General features: G+C 40.1%; 1 protein-coding gene across 3 annotated transcripts in view; it reads right to left on the reverse strand.

Annotated features, from left to right (window-relative positions):
• frem1a (Fras1 related extracellular matrix 1a) overlaps positions 1-19,419 on the reverse strand; it is a 72,750-nt gene that overhangs the window by 20,869 nt on the left and 32,462 nt on the right. For 2 of the 3 annotated variants that reach the window (XM_033610040.2, XM_033610039.2), the window contains exons 15-25: positions 18,605-18,698; positions 18,234-18,486; positions 15,415-15,618; positions 14,834-15,019; positions 12,587-12,783; positions 12,263-12,473; positions 10,131-10,275; positions 9,893-10,034; positions 6,955-7,150; positions 6,544-6,808; positions 3,241-3,658 (exon numbers count right to left, since the gene is read on the reverse strand). In XM_033610040.2, coding sequence (XP_033465931.2) covers positions 3,241-3,658; positions 6,544-6,808; positions 6,955-7,150; positions 9,893-10,034; positions 10,131-10,275; positions 12,263-12,473; positions 12,587-12,783; positions 14,834-15,019; positions 15,415-15,618; positions 18,234-18,486; positions 18,605-18,698 — 2,311 coding nt within the window. Of the gene's footprint in view, positions 1-3,240; positions 3,659-6,543; positions 6,809-6,954; positions 7,151-9,892; positions 10,035-10,130; positions 10,276-12,262; positions 12,474-12,586; positions 12,784-14,833; positions 15,020-15,414; positions 15,619-18,233; positions 18,487-18,604; positions 18,699-19,419 lie in introns of those variants that run through there. The other variant, XR_013488521.1, reaches the window with a different exon arrangement.

Below are 19,419 nucleotides of genomic sequence, written 5' to 3' on the forward strand. Positions count from 1 at the left end.
AGAATAAAATAAATAAAAAGAATAAATAAATAAAAAGATAAAAAGACGACATCACATAAAGGCAAGTCTATAAAAATGGGTTTTAAGAAGAGATTTAAAACATGTTACTGATTCTGCAAGCCTTATCTCCTCAGGCAGGTCATTCCAAAGTCGAGGGGCCCTGGTGGAAAAAGCGCGGTCGCCTCTAGATTTAAGTCTCGACTTTGGAACGGCCAGGAGGGCCCTGCCCGAGGATCTAAGGCTGCGTACTGGCTCATATGGGGTCAACATTTCTGCTATGTAATTTGGGGCCAGACCCAGACGGGCTTTTTAAAGTGATCAGTATAATCTTAAAATCAATTCTAAACTGCACAGGTAGCCAATGGAGGGAAGCCGGGATTGGGGTGATGTGATGCCATCTGTTAAAACCAGTCAGAAGCCTAGCTGCTGCGTTCTGGACCAGTTGGAGGCGAGAGAGTGATTTATGGTTTATGCCAGAGAGGAGTGAGTTACAGTAATCGAGTCTGGAGAAGATGAATGCGTGGATTATTTTTCTAAGTCAGAATGTGGGAGCATGGTTTTGATTTTGGAGATAGTTCTTAACCGATGGAAGCAGGACTGGACAACTTTATTGATATGAGGTTGGAAGTTGAGGTCTGGATCGAATATTACTCCTAAGTTTCTGGCTGCGGATTTGACGTTAACGGACAGGGGACCAAGGCTATTTTCAATGGGACTGGTGGAGATTGGCGGAGTGAACAGTATGATTTCGGATTTGGAGTTACTGAGTTGAAGAAAGTTTTGGGCCATCCAACAGTTGATATTGTTGAGACAGTCTAACACAGCAGCTAGGCTTCTTGGGTCATCCATGATAAACACAAGTTAAATTTGTAGAATGTTGTATTAATTTTTCATAGCCCACTAATACAGCAGAGCACTAATGATGCATATTGTGACAGCCACACGACTGATCAGTTGTGTTAATCTGGAAGAACATCACTTCCAAACATGGATGGATTACTGAATGCATCTACAGGGCACAGGCCCAGGGGCCTTAAGTGTTAGGGGGCCCCTGTCCTTTACTTGCAAAAGTCCAATGTCATACTGATCAGGAAAGAGGAATTCCCTCAGGGTGTTCTTGAGATATCACGTTCACAAGAATGAAATGGACGCAAGGTTACAGTGACCTTGACCTCTGACCACTAAAATCTAATAAGTTCACCACAATCTGGAATCTGTCCAAGTGGACTGTTGTGCCATTTTTTTAAAAAAAAAAAACCTGCAAGGCATTCTTGAGATATCGCATTTACAAGAATGGGACAGATGGAATGACAGACAGATGGCTGGACAGAAGGATGATAGCTAAGCCAAAAACATAATGCTTCCATCCACAGCTATTGCCAGCGCGGTGGTTTTGGCTTAGTTAGCTTTTAGAGTGGTACTGGAATTAGTCCTAAACCCTGGAAATGAGTTAGCATTTTACCATCCCAGGTTCCCTCATCTCGATGGGTTTTGTGAATGGGTTTTTATGCCTCAAATAAAGTCTGTGGTAGACACAAGGAAAAGAGACTTGAACGTTTTGTTCTACAGTATAACTGTAAATCACTTACCCCACTCATGAATTTTGAAGCTTTTAGGTGTCTTAAAAAAGGTGGTAGCTAACAAGTGGCTAAATGAGACTACAGAACGTCATCATGTCAAACACGACTTTACAGTCTTGTTGTGGAGGCGACATTAAGTCATGCGACTATTTTCTAGCCTAACATTAGCTTTTTACTTCTGGTGATTGCATTTATGCTACATAAACAATAAAAGTGGTGTTCATATGTGAGGATTATTTTCCTCAACCAATCAAAAAAGTATCATGTGATTATTATTGTCACTCCAGTCTACAAATCTGGCGAAACATACTCCATATGTTATTACAGGCCAATCAGTATTCTTCCAATAGTATCTGAGGTTGCTGAGAAATGGGTGGCTGAGCAGATTGTTTTCCATCTTAATAACAGCTTTACGTCTTTCCACCCAGTGCAGTTTGGCTTCAGAGCTTAACACTCAACAGAGATGGCAAATTGTCTCTTTGTAGAGAAAATAAAACCCTTGCTTGATCAGGGTGATGTTGTAGGTGCTGTGTTTGCTGACCTCAGGAAAGCTGTTGATACTGTCAATCACAAAGTTCTCCTCACAAAGCTATCCAAATTTAGTTTCTCTGAAGGTGCAGTGAAATGGGTGGACTCATACTTTACCAATGTCTAGAATTCATTCTTGCAAATTTTCGATTCATTAGAAATCACATGTCTGCGGAGGCGGCCAAGATGTTTCTAAACACTATTTTTCGCTCATCTGAATTACTGTATAACAAGCTGGTCACAGGTTAACTGTAGCACATTGAAACCACTTGAATCATACAAGCACTTAAAACACTAGACATAAAAACAAACACTTCCATCACTGCCCAGTTTTAAAAAATATCAGATTTTAAGTAAGGACGTCTTAATATAACATGCAAACTTGTGTTTGATACATACACATGTAAGCACTAAACTCTTCTTTGCTGCTAATAATATTATGTCCTGCTAGTGTTGCAATGTTGTTCTAAATGGAAATATTTAACTACTACCTCAAATGCTTTTATGTTTATTTTGTATGTCCTTTTATATTGCATCAACTTGGCCTCTAGTTTTAGGACTTTAGACCTCGTCTCTCTATGTCAGATAACTTTATATACATATTGTTGTACAACATAACATCAACATCGATTTGCTGACATTTTGCCCTTTAATTTGTGTCACATTTTAGCTTCTAGCATTGTAACTATCGACCATATTGGCTGCTGTACATACAACCTTTGTGAAAATTACTACAGCTGGTTAAATTGAGTGAAGCGTTAGTTCAAGCAGGTCTTTCTCTGCTGCTCTCTCTGCCTCAGGTTTTCCTCATATGTGCATGGAAGGGCAGAGGAGTGCACTCTCTCTGCCTTAGACTTTCCATATATACGCCTGAGAAAAGGAAGAGAGGCCCCAAAACAGAGCCATACACCCAAATATACCCCAAATATAGTACTTTTCTTATGGAAGAAAAATCTGCTGAAGTAAATGGCGCAACGCACCTGGGTATGGTACTCTCTTCCCATTGGCTCACAGACCTAGGATCTCCAGGATACACAACGTATTCTCTATCCAGCCATACTGAAAAGCTGTGACCAGTTGCAGTTACTTGAGAGTTTCAGTTAATTGAACAATTCTGCCCTTTATTACTTACCTGAATGGTGAAGAACATAGGTTCTGTTTGTAACTGCCCATCCAGCAGGAAACCCCGATTGGTGCTATCAGAGGCAGTAAAGGCAAATCTGTCGATCTGTGATGGTCCCCCATCATGTTTATATGTTATGTCCAACTCTTGTATGTCTTTCTGGGTGAAGGTTGAGCCAGCAGTCAGTGTGTTACCGCCTAAAAGCAGCCTGCCATACTGTGGAGGCTGGAGAAGGACGAAGGTCAGGGCGCTTGGTGGAGTGTCAGGGTCGGACATGAGCAGACAGTCAGGACCCAGGATCATGGTGGAGCCTTGTGGGACTGAGAGGCCTTTATTGGAGGACAGAAAGGGCAGGACGCGATCCACCATTTCCACGGCAATCTCAAAGCTTCCATTTCGGCTGCTTTTACCATTACTCACAACAAACCTGCCAAAACAAACAACAGACTGGCTGTTAGGATGTCTGAACAAATGGGATCAATTCACAGAAAGGCTATGAATCATAAGTTCACTTGAACACTTTTTAAAGGGAAATTTTGGTTTATTTCAACCCGTCGTCCTAAATTTGTTTCAAGTGACTAGTGACATATAAATAATAGTTAGCATGTTAGCTGTTAGCCTAGATACAGCCAGGGCGCATTAGTAGCGTCAGACCTGTTAAAACGTAAGTGAACGGGCAACCTTCAAGTGCAAAGTTAGTCCACTAAACAAGCTTTTTTCTACAAAGACCGCCTCATATCGTTAGGATAAATGTCAGAGAACATACAGAAAACGACATGTAAACGTGTTGTCTTACCTTACCGGTGTGGTGCCGTGTTTGTTTATCCCTCTAGCTCTGCTTTCCAAACTGCAGCCGAAATATATCTCGCCAGCTGGATGCTAACGTTACTCCAGGTGGAGGTGTCTTGTCCTCGGTCACATCCTGACCTTGAAAACAAGGCTGCAACCGGTCCCATTCCTTGCAACAGAGGCATTTCTCTTCTGTGGGCACTGGGGCACAGCATTCACAGGTACACCACCAATCTCCAGAGCTACGCAGCCTTGCAGCAGCCATTCGTCCTCTACCTGTTGCGCCTCTCTCTCTCCTCCTCCGTTCTTCAATTTCACAAAGCTCTTCGTCAGTGTATCCTTCCAGCTGTTGCTGCTTGTTCAGGCACGCTATGCGATCGCTGCTTGTTCTATCGATATTTCGGCCGCGCTTTGGAAAGCAGAGCTAGATGATAAACAAACACGGCACCACACCGGTAAGGTAAGACAACACGTTTACATGTCGTTTTCTATATGTTCTCTGACATTTATCCTAACGATATGAGGTGGTCTTTGTGGAAAAAAAAGCTTGTTTAGTGGACTAACTTTGCACTTGAAGGTTGCCCTTTCACTTACGTTTTAACAGGTCTGACGCTACTATGCACCCCAGCTGTATCTAGGCTAACAGCTAACATGCTAACTATTATTTTTATGTCACTAGTCACTTGAAACAAATTTAGGACAATAGGAGACAGGTTGAAATAAACTGAAATTTCCCTTTAAATCTCAGATTCACTGTATTGCTCACAGACCTTTTTTCCTCTAAATTTAGTGTGTGTTTCTGTGAGTGTGCACAACACAACTGATTTTAGAGCAGGTGATTACAAGATTATTCTGGATGAAGAGACTGGAGCAACTGGAGCAAATAAAAACATGCAAATTTCTCCTCTTGCAACCTGATTGGATATAGTTCCATCCCTACCGGTCACTTGTCTCCAGGGAGCTCTACCCACAAGCACATCTTCTTTCAGGTAACGATAACATCTGATATGTTATATATGAAACCTATCAGCTGGTCTAACATATTGCTTTGCCAAACGTGGTATCAGGATTAATGCCAATAAACTTTTCTAGACTCTTTATCCTGTAGAATTCAGGATACAACACATAGCCAAATCATGCAGAGAATGAAACAATTATAGAAAAAGAAGAGATTGCATTCACACACTGATGCAAATGGAAAAACTACAACATGGTTCTGGACACCGGATGCCATTGTGTGCCATTGCTTTCATTCCATTGTTGGTTCTTTTACTCAGCTACCAATCAGTGCATGAAAAGTAAGTTCCACCGTCGCCTTCTTAAGCACAATAATCGGAATCATTCAGGTTTATAAAATAAAGTTAAGTCTCAAGCAAGAGCCAAACACCTGTTCAGGTAATGGAACGCAGGTTGCTATGGTTACAGATTAAGTTCCTAAACTGCAAAGGTGCTAAAGCTAGTTCAGCTGAGCTAGTATGGTGTCAACATTATACCAGGAGTGATGGCTGAGGAAGATTTAATTGTCATGGTATTCCTGGATAGTTGCATTCATTTCCTAGTCCCTGCTCTTCTTCCCCTGTCTTCACCAAGTCATTTAAAAAGCTTGCGGTTATCCCTATTTCCCTCTCTGTGTCTGTAATGCAGCCAAAGGTGCCCACTTGGTTAATTTTACCACCATATGCATATATTCACACCGTCATCATATTACTACCACGTGGAAGTGTGTTACATATTGATCCCGCTGTTGCCCGGTGTCTGAGTTTGGTTTGCTAAACAGGGGCGCAACGGTTTGCTCTGTTAAGTAGACTGTTCTCACCAATTTTCTTGATCATATTACCTGCATTATTACATTTCCTGTTTGTAAAGTTAACTTTCATTGTAAATAACTTCTGATGGTTAAAAGGAGAACATTTATGAAAATACAGAATATTTTGCTTTATATATATTTTGAGTTTAGGGAGCTGCAAATGGTGTTTCTGGTTGGAAAATATGCTGTTTGTGGTTTTAATGTGAATAATACACCTAGTGGGAGGGGCAACTGGTTTAAAGGGGGCTGCTTTGGTCCAAGCACAATCCCAAGCACAGTAACGGCAAGTAGTCCCAGACTTGAACTGCCAACCCCAGTACCCCAGTGTGTGCGCCTGGAAACCCCATCAGAGGCACACTCGGTCCAGATTCAAGATGCTAGTGGCAGATCTGACCAGTCAAGGCCAGAGTGGAGGCAATATACTGAGCCAAAAATTCCACAATATCAGATGAGTGAAGACATTGAAAATGATTTGGTTCATTTTGAGCGCATTACCAAAACATGGAGTATGGCTGTACTTTTCCAGTTTTTAGGAGTTTTGAAGTAAAACCCTGTGATAAAGGTTAATGGTAATACTGTACCATGTTGTTAGCATAAGATCCAATTCTGAACCATAAATGGAAATTCTTACACCCAAAAACATCAGATCCATGTTAGATAAGAAAATAATTATGGAAATTCACAATCTTAACTGGTTTCATGGCTTCTAGACTCACTGAATGCTTTCTTTGGGTGCGACTGCTCGGTTGTCATGCACATAAGCCACAAGGTTGGCTGCTATGTCCATCTGGCTGAAGGTTGAGATGGCCAGTCCAGGATGTTTAATGTACTCTATGTGTCCGTGAGCAGGAGGGCTGATGATGATAAACAGAAGCTCTTCTGGCTTTTCCGTGCCATCTGTGGCCAGCAGCACATCTGTTGTGAGAACCACACGATCTCCACGGCTCACGTTCACTGGCTTCACAAAAAGGGCAATGTTTCCTGAAAATCATGATGGAGGAGAAAATAAAGTCTATGTCAGAACTGGGACCCCATCAGTATGAACTGACACTGATGCATGTGACCTGGCAGTCACAAGCACACCCAAACCTATGTCCAATGAAGAATTTCAGAGTGAGTTCTAGTACCTTTCTCCAGATCTTTGACAGAGATGTAGAAGTGCTGTGGGGGTGATTGATTCTTTCCATCTAACAAGTAGAAGACAAAAAAGTCCTGTGTTTTAGCACCGTGTTGACCCGTGTGCACGTAGCGCAGAAGGTTCAGGTCCACCATCTCCTGGGTGCAGTTTCTCCCCACTGTCAGTGTCACCCAGTCCTGAGCTTCCTGAGACAGGAGCACAACACCTCCTAGTGTCAAAACAATGTTTACAGCGTAATCCCAATGTTACAGTGCAAGCTACTACTAACAACCCAATGTTACAGTGACAGCACATCCCAAAGGAATGTGACTTCTACCCGAATTTAATAAACACTGATACTTCCCTTTTTGTAAGGGGAGACACCCCAGGTGTATTGGGTAAAATTTAACTAATTTAACTAACTAAAAGACTAATAGATAGACTAATTAACATGATTCCCGAGCGCTCCCTCAGGGGATGGGTCAAATGCAGAGAACAAATTTCACACACTCAGGTGTGTAACAATCAGTGGAACTTTAATCTTTAATCATTCTGACTGATAATAATAATAATTCTGTAATACTGTGATACCGTGAAACTGCAATATTTTCTGAGACAGTTATCTTACCGTGAAAATCCCTTACCATTGCAACCCTAAAGACATCACCATGAAACTTCACCAGCTGATTACTTATAATTACGCAATAATTTTATATAATACATGTTGAAATTTTATGGTTTAAATATCCAAATGAAGCATTATCTAATTGAACATGCACTAATTTGCATACATTTCTAGGGCAAAAAAATCCTACAATTATAAAGCCAGGTTCAAAATTCTTGATTCATGTGTCGTCATTTTAGAGACAAAGGGAATAATCAGAGGGAATTTTGGATATCTCTTTTTATTGCTCCATCAATCAGAACATTCCGTCAACAGCCATAAAAAAATTTTTTTCTTCCACGTTTTCAGGAATAGAATGTTCTATAGATCAAGCTGTGAATGACAAATGAATAAACCCTTTGTAAAATGGCCTTTAAAGTTATGCATTGTAAAATTCCACACATTTTAGACAATAAATAAGACATTTCAATAGGGTAAAAATTTAAACTAATTGATATCACCATTAAACTTGCCCAGTTGATTATTTGTATTAAGACTATTATTTTTGTATTGCATGTTTTCTGAAATGTAAAGTTTAAATATGCAAATTATTCATTATCAAATAAAATATGCGCTTTTTGCATAAATTTCAGGAGCAGAAATCTGAACTAAAATCAACACCTAAATGGGTATGTTGGACATTTTTCTTTCCAATAGTCTGATAGAAGATATGGAAGCAAAACAGCCCAAAAACCCAAAATTGACCAGTGCATTAAAAAAAAAAAGAGCTCAGTGTTAGTTCAGGCAGGACATAATGTCAAGTTTAGCTCACATCCCAGCTACATCAGCTGATCTCAAGCAGCCCAGTCAAAAGATGGATCAGCTGACTGATGAAGGGAGTTAGCTGATAGATCACATGATTCCTTTCTATGCAACCAATTGGAAAATCTCATTCAGGACTCCCTTTTCAAACTGCCTCAGTCATGCCTACTGTTCTGTGAGCCGCTTTGCAACCGGCCTCCACCCCAGCTTCTCCTTTTAATGCTGTGTCTGACTTATCAGTGTCATTTCTGTTTGTCATTGATGCTTGCTCTGTTCTGTTCCCGGGAGGTCGTTGCTGCTGCTCTCCCTGCCATAGGCTTTCCATGTAGGCACATGGAAAGGCAGGGAAGTGTGCTCTCTGCCTCAGGCTTTCTTCATATGCACATGGAAGGACAGAGGGATGCGCTCTCTCTGCCTTGGACATTCTACATAGGTGCGTGGAAGGGCAGAGAGGCCCCAGAACAGAGCCATACTGCCAAATATAATACCGCGAATGGAAATAAAGTTTTCATTGACTAAGGTGGTCCAGACTGAACTATGTTTTCACCTGGGATGTCTCCCCTTATGCCCAAACATGTTTCTAACCATATATAAGTGGATTTTGAGCCTATACCTAATCACATTAACCACAGTATTATTCAAACTTATTCAAAGTTTCCGTGTATCCACTACATAATAATTGTACAGAAATGTACAATGTTGACATTTTTTTCTGGCAATTGGGTTGTTACTTGGGTTGTTACACAATGTAATTCCTCAGTTCAACAACATTCTTACTATTCACTACCAGAAGAAGCAATGCCAAAACATTGGTCTCCATCAACTCCTGAGAAAAACTTCTACTTCTGGCTACTTTAGCTGCTAAATGCTCCACTGTGTTCACAAGCTAGTCTCTCACTGTGTCTGTCTGCTCAGCAGGTAGTGTACAATAGCTTTATCAAAACTTTTCACAAAAAAGTGAGGAAAGTGATGTTTATGGGCCTGAAAAAAAACAAACACAACAATGACCTAAAAGAGGCTAAAATGCTCAGTAGAACTGAGGGGAGGCCTATTCTGTGGATTTTTTTGTTATCATCTTACATCTTTCATTTTACACAAACACATTATCCATCACTAATACTATACCATAATTACTGCAATTCCAAAGTATGTGATCTTTAAATTTTATAAGCTGATTTGTTTTGGGTTTTTTTATCATAGAGGGAGTATATCCATCCTTATGACATATGAAATATACTAAAGTCAGTGTCAGCTTTATTTTTAGGAATTATTGTAGATGAGATCATTTTCATTAACCCACACCGTCAGAAGTTGTTTTAAATCTTTAAAGATCATTCATCTTGTCATTTGGCATTAGACTTCCTGGTGGTTAAAAGGTAAAAGCCCTTATCATTTACTGCAGTGTCTGCTACTATTTCTGTGGAGCAGAGGCACCAAGGATATACTGGATACAGACAGATTATTCAGTGTGATGTCAAAATATTTGGTGCGACTCTCAAAAGTTTTACAGCACTGCACCAACCTTAAGCTGGAGAAGTCCTTGTGTAGGAACAGTCTCAAACATGTACATGACCTCTGAGGAAGGAGTGTCACTGTCCTGTGCAAACAGTGTAACACTGGAGATGAGCCTGACTTCTCCTGGCTCCACCTGCAGTCCATTGTTTCTGAAGGACAGAATATTGAGACGAGGTTCAGGGACTTTCCCACATTGATGCGATGACTTACTTTAAACAGAAGTGCAGTGAAGATGTCATTCTAACCTGATGACATGAGGCTCCTCATCATTGACTGGCAGCACTTTCACCATCACTTGTCTCTGGAGTTGGTGCATGCCATCAGACAACTGGATTGTAAAACTGTCTTCCATATTCTCTGAGTCATCGTGCATGTACATCAGATCCATACCTGAAAGCAAATGATCTTACACACTTATTTGAATCATAGAAAGACGTAATAGTGACTTCCTATTACTTAACACAGGCCTGCATACTTACTTTTATTTCCTGTCATTATAGCACTTTAGGAGTCGTGGACATGTGGCCAATGGCTGATGTAATAATTACCACCTCGCAAATGTACGCTTCTGCGTATCAGTCAAGTTGCAGTTACAGTTTACATCCATGTTTGTCCAAACTTGAATGTAAACCCTGTCTGCTTACATATGTAGCCATGACAGAAGTTCGTGCTTTAAATATGTTGCTGCACATTCTAAAATGTGGATGCTTCACACACATCTTCATCAGGCAGTTTGGTCGAATAATGATCCTCAGAAAATTTGGTACAAATTGGACCTATGGTTTAGAGGTGTGTTTTTCAAAAAATTGTTACTGCCATAAAATGCTAGTAGTGGTCCCAAACGGTTCTTGTGTTGATTTTTGAAGAGCACATTAAGCTGCACTTGTGTGTCAAGTTCAAGTCAATGTGATTTACGGTGTGAGGGGCATTATCTTTCAAAGGTTGAATTTTTGGGCGTTAATTATTGCACCCCCATCTGGCGTCACATTTTTTTGAGCAGCGTTGCACACAATTTCCACTCATTGGTGAAAATTTCATGTCTCTACAATGTACCATCTTATGGAAATTTGCAAAAGCATTTCCAAGGAGAAAAAAGAAGTCAGTTCACACCACTGCAACTTTTTTGCGACGTTCTAAAATGGTTTCACTTCATCATGAATCTTTGGTCTGAACTGATCATTTTGTTAGACTGAGCAACTAAGACTAAGTTAGACTCAGGTTGTATGAATGTGTACATTTTTCTTTAATATCTGAATACTGAGAGGAGTGTTCATTTTTAGTGGGAAACTCAAATGCCATCTTTCCCATAGGACAAAAAAGACAAAGTGTGACCCACAGCAGATTAATAATCACTGAACTTAACAGCTTTACACTGATACTATTTCATACCCATTGGTAGCTTTGTCACCTTCTACCTATGTCAGTCCTCAATGCCTATGTGCAGTTTCACATAGATTGACCACGTCAGTGAGTAGAAAAACATGGGACAGACAGAATGACAGCATACCATACTGTGACTTAGTCACACCAAAAATTAGAAGGAAAAAAAACAACATTCAGCCACACGGGGAGCCACAGCGATCAGTCGCATTTTAGCCATTTTTAAGCATTTTTCTGTTGTTATAGCGCCACCCAGTTGCCAATTAGAGTTAAATTTCTCCAGTCACCTTGAGGCGTCCTGTTCTACATATCTTCCAAGTTTAGTAAAAATTGATATGGCAGTTAGGCCTAGATAAGAAATTAGCTCTCTAGCGCCCCCATTTTGTTTGATCGGGTCAATAATGGAGAGGTCCCCTCAGATTATTTGTGGTCATATGCCGACAAACTTACGTGGTGATCAAAGAAACCCTTGAGATGTTATACACCTTTATGTGATGAGCCACGCCCTCTGCAATATTCATTGCCTTATAGAAGCTCAGTTTTAGTAAGTTTTCCAACTTTTGCCAAGAGGGAACTTTAGATATTGGTCCCTAGATTATGTTCAGTTTCATGCAGATCGGTCAAATTTCCTAGGAAGAGATCGATTTTAAGTGTTTTTCAAAAAATTCAAAATGGCGGAAAATCTACCGGAAGTTATGGTTTCTTGAGGCAAATTTGTTCCTCATGAGGAGAGGCATCTCTGTGCAAAGTTTCATGTCTCTACGACATACAGGGCATGAGATATGCCCATTCAAAGTTTGTAATTTCAATTGGTTGCTATAGCGTCCCCCTTTGGCCAATTGATGTAATATTGCTTCATTCGCATCCTCCCATGACCCTCTACCACTGTGCCAAATTTCACATGGATTGACCAAGTCAGTGAGGAGAAAAAATGTGGAACAGACACACCAACAGACAGAGTTTTCGTCATTATATAGTAAGATGTAAAAAAAAGTACCATTTGAAAGATCTGTCATTGTAAAGTCGGCCACAGGGGATTGAGGACTGGCCTCTCGTCTTGTGTGGACTGGTGTTTCACTGCTGTGGCTGATGATGCTGCCATGCTGCGGAGCTTTGACCACACTGAAGAGCAGGTTGTTCTTGGGGACATCCAGATCCATCGCATGTAGAACTGATGAGTCCAGCTGCTTCATTTCTCCTTCTTGTACCTCGTCAGAGAAGAACATCAATGAACACTGATCAGTGAAGAGCACCTTGTAGCAATATCTGATGGGAGTGTCTAATTTTGTCTTCAGTAGTGAGACTGACCATAAAAACTTACTGTGATGTTTCGAGTCACAAACTGTGGGATCTCATCATTTGTCGGGTTAATAATAATGTAGAAGGGAACATGAGCAGAGTTTCGTTTGCCGTCTGATACACAGAGCATGAACTGATCAGCTGTGGGCTCCATCCTCTGGTGTCTGGACTGGACGTAGTTCACATGACTGTCAATGATGTCTTTGTATGAAAAGGAAGCTGGGGAGGAAAAGGTTAGACAGAACTAGAATTACCACTTTGCGGCTGCATGCCACCACAAAACTGTAAAGTTGCTCTTACCGTTTACATCTAAATCTGTGAAAACACGGATGCTTCACACACATCTTCCTTCTGACAGCACAGAAAATCTATACAATCAGCACAGTTTCAAGGTGGACACCCCAGATTAGTATCACCAATTCAGTATCTGACCAAATGTCTCGCCTTCTGTTCCTGAAAAATGACTTTGAATAGTGGCCAGATATTTAAAAGGACATTCATGCACTAGACATTGATGCATCTACGGTTAGGACATTTATGTATCTAGTTACACATGCAGTTATAGCTAAATTAAAGAGTGTAACCACAAGATCTAGGGGCAATACAAGGACATCACACGGTCAGGTGACACAGAGTACAGTCGGACTAGCATGCAGATGGTCATGCAGGCAACACACACACACACACTAAGCAGAGCAGGTAATAAACATTAGGTACAGGGACAAAGCAAAGCCAACACACGATTATGCATTGCACAGGTAAACACACAAGGACACAGTCAAGAACAGTAAGGCAAGCGGGCAGGCATACAGGGCTGGGCAGCTGCGACGGGGCTAGTTAATGATTACATGCCTGATTTTCTAACAACCACTTAGAATCATTTGAATTTGGGGAAATTCCCTCAAGGCCTTCTTGAGATATTACGTTCATAAAATGAGATGGAGGTATGGTCACACTGACCTTGACCTTTGACCACAGAGTCTAATAAGTTCATCCTTGAGTCCAAGAGGATGTTTGTGCCAGATTTGAAGAAATCCCTCCAGGTGTTCTAGAGATATCGCATTGACAAGAATCGGACACACAAGGTCACAGTGACCTTGACCACCTTGACCTTGACCACCAAAATGGAATTAGATAATCCTTGAGTCTGGGGAACAAATCCCTCAAGGCATTCTCGTGATATCTATGAGATGAGTTAACCCTCTATGAGATCGATTAGGTCCCAGTAACCTTAACCTTTGACCTATGACCCGAAAATCCAATCAGTTATTCCTAGAGTCTAAAGCAGCATATTCCAGCATTGAAACGACGCTGTACCTATTGGAAAAGCTGTAGCCTGATGTGCACCTTCTGTCTATTTTTGTAAGCTGAAAACCTTTTCCCTCAATGGAAACAAAGGTTTTATTTACTTTTATTTCACAGATAAGAAAGAATAAATTGTAAAGACAATAATGTCCCAACAAAATAGCATATTAATTCTTGTTTGTGATTTATCCTGGCTTCAAATGAATAGAGGAAATCCCAGCTAGTCGCTAGGCTTATTAACACAATGTAAAATGCCGTAGGCTTGTGCTAATAATGTTAGCATGTTGTATTTGTTTAGATAACGTGTTTAGTATAAGACAGTTGTTTTGTCAGTGAACCTTGTGAGTTGTAATGGAGCTGAATTTGTAACGTTACCTTTGCTGAATGTTGCTGTTGTCCCTGGCTTCATATGAGTAGAGGAAATCTCTGCCAGTCGCTAGGTTTATTCATACAATACTATAGGCTTGTGCTAATAACATTAGCATGCTGTAGTTGTGGGGAAAATGTGTCTAGCAAAAGAAAAGTTATTTGTTTATGAGTTATAATGAAGCCAGTTTGTTCCCTTGAAATTGTCTTAATTAAATCAACTAAACTTTACAGCACTTCACAGAAACCCCACCCCCAGTGTTTTGGAAGTGTAACTGCAGAGTGACACAGACACACCACCGCAGTAGTATAAATGCTGACAACGGCGTGAGCCACGTGTGTAGGCTATGTCGAAGGCTCTGCATAGGGCTGACACATGAGTATATATCTGCCTTAAGGTTGACATTTGTGCGAAATTTGAAGAAAATCCCTCAAGACATTATTGAGATATTGTGTTCATGAGAATGAGACAGATGGACCGACAGATGGACAGACAATGGAAAACATAATACCTCAGGCTACGGCTATCCCCGGCGCAAAAGCATAAAAACACATGACATATTGTGTTTTGTTTCCCCTATCTAATGATAATGCTTACCTATGCTTATGCCTGTGTTGCTTTTCTCAAAGCCAGGACTGGGCAGGACATTTTCAATATAGCCAAACTGGGGTGGAGATATCAGACTGACCACCAGTTTGTCCAGGACAGTGTCCACGTCTGAGGCCTTCAAATGAGATGCAGTGATTGGGGCAGACCCACCTTCATCCACCGTAAAGATGTCTCCTACAAACAAAAAAAGGTAAATCATGCTTAAACACCATGCTTACACTAATAACATAGTATTACTGTAGGCACATAGAGGGCAGCTGTGAAATTCCTGCCCTGCTGCTGACTTCTTTTTTAACTTCAAATTTGTAAGTTAATTATGTCAAATAAATCAAATTAATTTTGTTTGTTCAATAAAATATAAACATATATAAACAGATATCCATGTTGTCATTTTTAAAAACCCTTGTGCTTATTGACCTTTCCCATGGTAGACATGTTAAACTGAACTTTGCAGGAAATACACATATCTGAAGTTTGAGTATGTTATTTTGTAAAATGTATGTACTTGTATGGTACATTATAGTTCAAAGCTGGTTCTCAGGGCACCATTTGACTTACAAACAGCCCACCTGTTGTTAGAGAAGGTGGTTGGCTGTCGACTGGAAACACTGTGATGTGGAGGTCATACACAGGCAGACTGTCCCGAAGCCGAGTCATGTCTCTGGTCCTGAAGGGATTTTCTTCAACACAGCATAGAGGAGAGTTTTCTGTTTCTCCGTCAGAAATAACAAAGGTGATGGTGTCATGGCGAGGAGTGAGTCCGATCTCTAGTCCTACAAAAACAATATACAAAGTACTTTTAGAGACAGTCCCTACTGTACTGTGTTGTGTTGTACCTGTTTATCTCTCCAAGATATTAACTTTACTGCCCAGGTGATATGCATGTAGAGCTCTGAATGCTGACAATGAGCTCAACCATACTGCTTAATACAAAGAATGGAGCAACTATAAGCTCCCATCAAACAAAGGAAAAAATCACAAGGAGCTTAAAAAAACAAATCAGCAATTCCATTTTTTTCCTATTTACTTTATAACAGGAATACACCATAAAAATGCACATCAGCCCATGAAGATGGATAAATAACGTGCAGTTAAAATGTAAAGCAAACTTAGATGTCACCCAATCCTGATTCATAAGTGAATAATGGGTGGGTGACAGCAATAGATCAGTAATATATGGTTACTGTTGCTGTTGCTTTGGTACATACTGGACACACACACGCTGTATGTGTTCATGTTTATGGGCTTAAAATGTACAGAAAAACTCTTCACAATCCTGACATATTATATAGCCTAATATGTAAATAGAAACACACTGGTAAACATGTATTAAACTAATATACCTGACACATTTGTTGTTGTTTATTTCAAATGACCTAGAAAATCTGCTAAGCAAAAGCCATCTAAAATGGGTTATTAGGATATCTTATAAACAAATGACTTGACAAATGCTTACTATAGTCTGTTTCTTGCAACTGTTATGGTAACATTTATAGAAACATTACCTTAAATAAAACAATCTCAGAACTTTAACTTAACCACAAATTCTCCAACATACTTATAAAGGCTAAGTGATTCATCGGATTAAATGAGGTAGTCTTAGTATTCATTAAATCAACTTCTTTAATTAATTCATATTATTTATGGTGTTGGTTGCTGCTTGACCGCCCCATTAATGAAGGAGTGTGCCTTGTATGGTTTTTTTATTTAGTTTGGGAAAAAGATCTTTGGTCTTTACTATGGTTCGACCTACTTGCTGGAGTAGTAAACTAGGTTTCATTACATATAGGACTCTACTAATATGACTGATTCTTTTACAGTTATTAGTCAATGTTTCCATGGAAGTGAAGACAACAGTTGCAAAACGTTGGTTTTTTTTTAGACTTAATTGTCCCTCAGCATGAATACATTTTGATTGTACATTTTATTTTGTCAGTAATAGTTGTATAATAGCAATATTACACCAGCCAGTGTGCTTTAACGTCATGCACGATAGTCATGCAGTCAGGACCGAGGTGCTTGCGCTAAGGTCTGCATGCATCACTGAAGTAATGTTGCTTAATTAACAAACCTATATTAATTCAGCAATGCCTGAGCCCAAAGACAGTGGTTATGCTGTCAACTGGTCCCAGAACATAGACGTGAAAGGGTAACTATGGTACTTTCCAACCAGACCCCTATTTTCCCATGTTTTTGAGACTAAGTGACTGATGGGAACAACAAGTTTTGAAGTACAGTATTGAGAGAGACTGCTGCAGCCAGCAGAAGCAAAATGGGTTCTATCCTTGTTGGTAATTGAGCAGTATTATACAACAATTATGGATGGATGGATATTTTCCCCAAAATTACATGTGAATTAATCATTGTTTCATCTGCCGAAGTGGCCAAAGTTACACAGTTGCAGATCAATGTAAATACAAAGTAGCTTGTGAGTTCCTGGCGTGTGTGCTGCGTTGCCTGGCAACAGACTGGGGGAACTGTTCTTATTATTGCGGAGCTACATAACATACTTAAATAACTTATTTCATCACCTTTTGTTAACATTTCCTTACTCAGCATTGCTGTTTAAGCTGTTGTTGAACTGTTGTATAAAAGCAATATCACACTCGAGGTTGTGACGTTGTTCTGTATATCGTCATGGCTGTAATTGTCTATGACCAAATCACAGCCGTGATGATATACAGTACAACATCACTCCCTCTCGTGTGATATTGCTTAATTAATTAACTTCCAAGAAAAGAGTTTGTTTTCACCGCTGAAAGGCTTAGATTATTACTCTAACTGTCTGACAACATTATGAAAATGATCCTACAGAGGTCAACCTTGTTAATTAAAGAGTAAAACAATTTTTGTCTAACCAGAAAAAGCCCTGAAATAGCAATCGCCAAAGACACCTGACTTCATTCAAATGAACAGTAATTTTAGTGTTTATAAAGCCAGCATATTTTCATATCTTACTGGGTGACTTGAGGGTTTATTTCCACCGAACCAGAGTTGGTGATTGTTGGAACAATGGAGAGACAAAACAAGGTGGCTTTTGTGAGTTTTGATTTGCTTCTGTTGACTTTGACTTAAGTGTGTTTTACGATGATAAAATTACTGTTTATTTCGATGGAGTTTGGTACGTTTGGCGATTGTGATTTTGGGCCGTTACTGCAGCAGCAACAATCTGAGCCTGTCAGTGGCAAAAACAAACACTTTTAATGGATGTACATTGACGCTGCTCAATTGACCACAGGGATTACATTGCAGCCTGTTTTGCTGTTTTGGCTGCAGTGGAGTCACTCAATACTGGTACAATTTCAAAAATTGTTGTTCAGATTAGGAAAATAGGACCCAGGTTGGAAAAAAACAAAGTTACCCTTTCAGCCCACTCTCCGCTGCTCACCTGTGTGTTTGTAGGTGATGATCCCTGCAGTGATGTCTGCCTGGATGAAGCGATCCACTACAACTGAGTTTCGGAGCACCACACCATGATATGGCTGCCGCGCTATCAGGAAGGCCAGACTGCTGTTGTCGCTGTCAGCATCAGTCGCATAGATATACTCAGCCGTGATGACTATTTCCTGTCCCTCTGCACAGCTGAGAACTGGTTTTAAACCAGCAACCAACACAGGGACTTCATCGTTGATAGGCATCACCTGGAGATGACATGCAAGTCACTTTACTGAAACAATGAATGGTTGTTTTTACTTTTCTTTATCTGATTGCAAAGAAGGACCAAGAGTGTAAAGCCATAAGGCTGTCTATTTCTATTACCTTCACTTGCAGGACAAAACTGACGGAATTGGTGCCATCTGTTGCAATGAATTCAATGTTGTCCTCTATGGTTTCTGAGCTGTCGTGATTGTACCTGATTGACAATGACAGTCAAAATCAAGATTTGCTGAGTGACTCAAACCTCAAACACAGCTGTAAGACCTAATATATATTTAGATTGCTTCTCCCCAATTTCTCTTCAAGAATTGACAGCAGTGATTTCTTCATCTAAATCATCAACGTGTCTCTTAGACCCCATCCCAACTAGGCCACTTAAGGAGGTCTTTCCTTTAGTTAACACTCATATATTAGATATGATCAATATATCCTTATTAACAGGCTATGTACCACAGTCTTTTAAGGTAGCTGTAATTAAACCTCTACTAAAAAAGCCCACCCTGGATCCAGAGGTGTTAGCCAACTATAGACCAATATCTAATCTTCCCTTTATGTCAAAGATCCTTGAGAAAGTAGTCGCAGACCAGCTGTGTGATTTTCTCCATGATAATAATTTATTTGAGGAATTTCAGTCAGGATTTAGAGTGCATCATAGCACTGAGACAGCACTAGTTAAAATTACAAATGACCTTCTGATTGCTTCAGACAAAGGACTTGTCTCTGTACTTGTTTTTTTAGATCTTAGTGTGGTGTTTGACACAATTGACCATCAAATTCTACTGCAGAGACTGGATCACTTAATTGGCCTAAAAGGTTCTGCACTAAGCTGGTTTAAATCTTATTTATCTGATCGTTTTCAGTTTGTTGACGTTCATAATGAATCATCCTTACATAACAAAGTTTGTTTTGGAGTTCCG

The sequence above is a fragment of the Epinephelus lanceolatus genome, chromosome 22 (assembly GCF_041903045.1).
Source record: "Epinephelus lanceolatus isolate andai-2023 chromosome 22, ASM4190304v1, whole genome shotgun sequence".
Classification (NCBI taxonomy): domain Eukaryota; kingdom Metazoa; phylum Chordata; class Actinopteri; order Perciformes; family Serranidae; genus Epinephelus; species Epinephelus lanceolatus.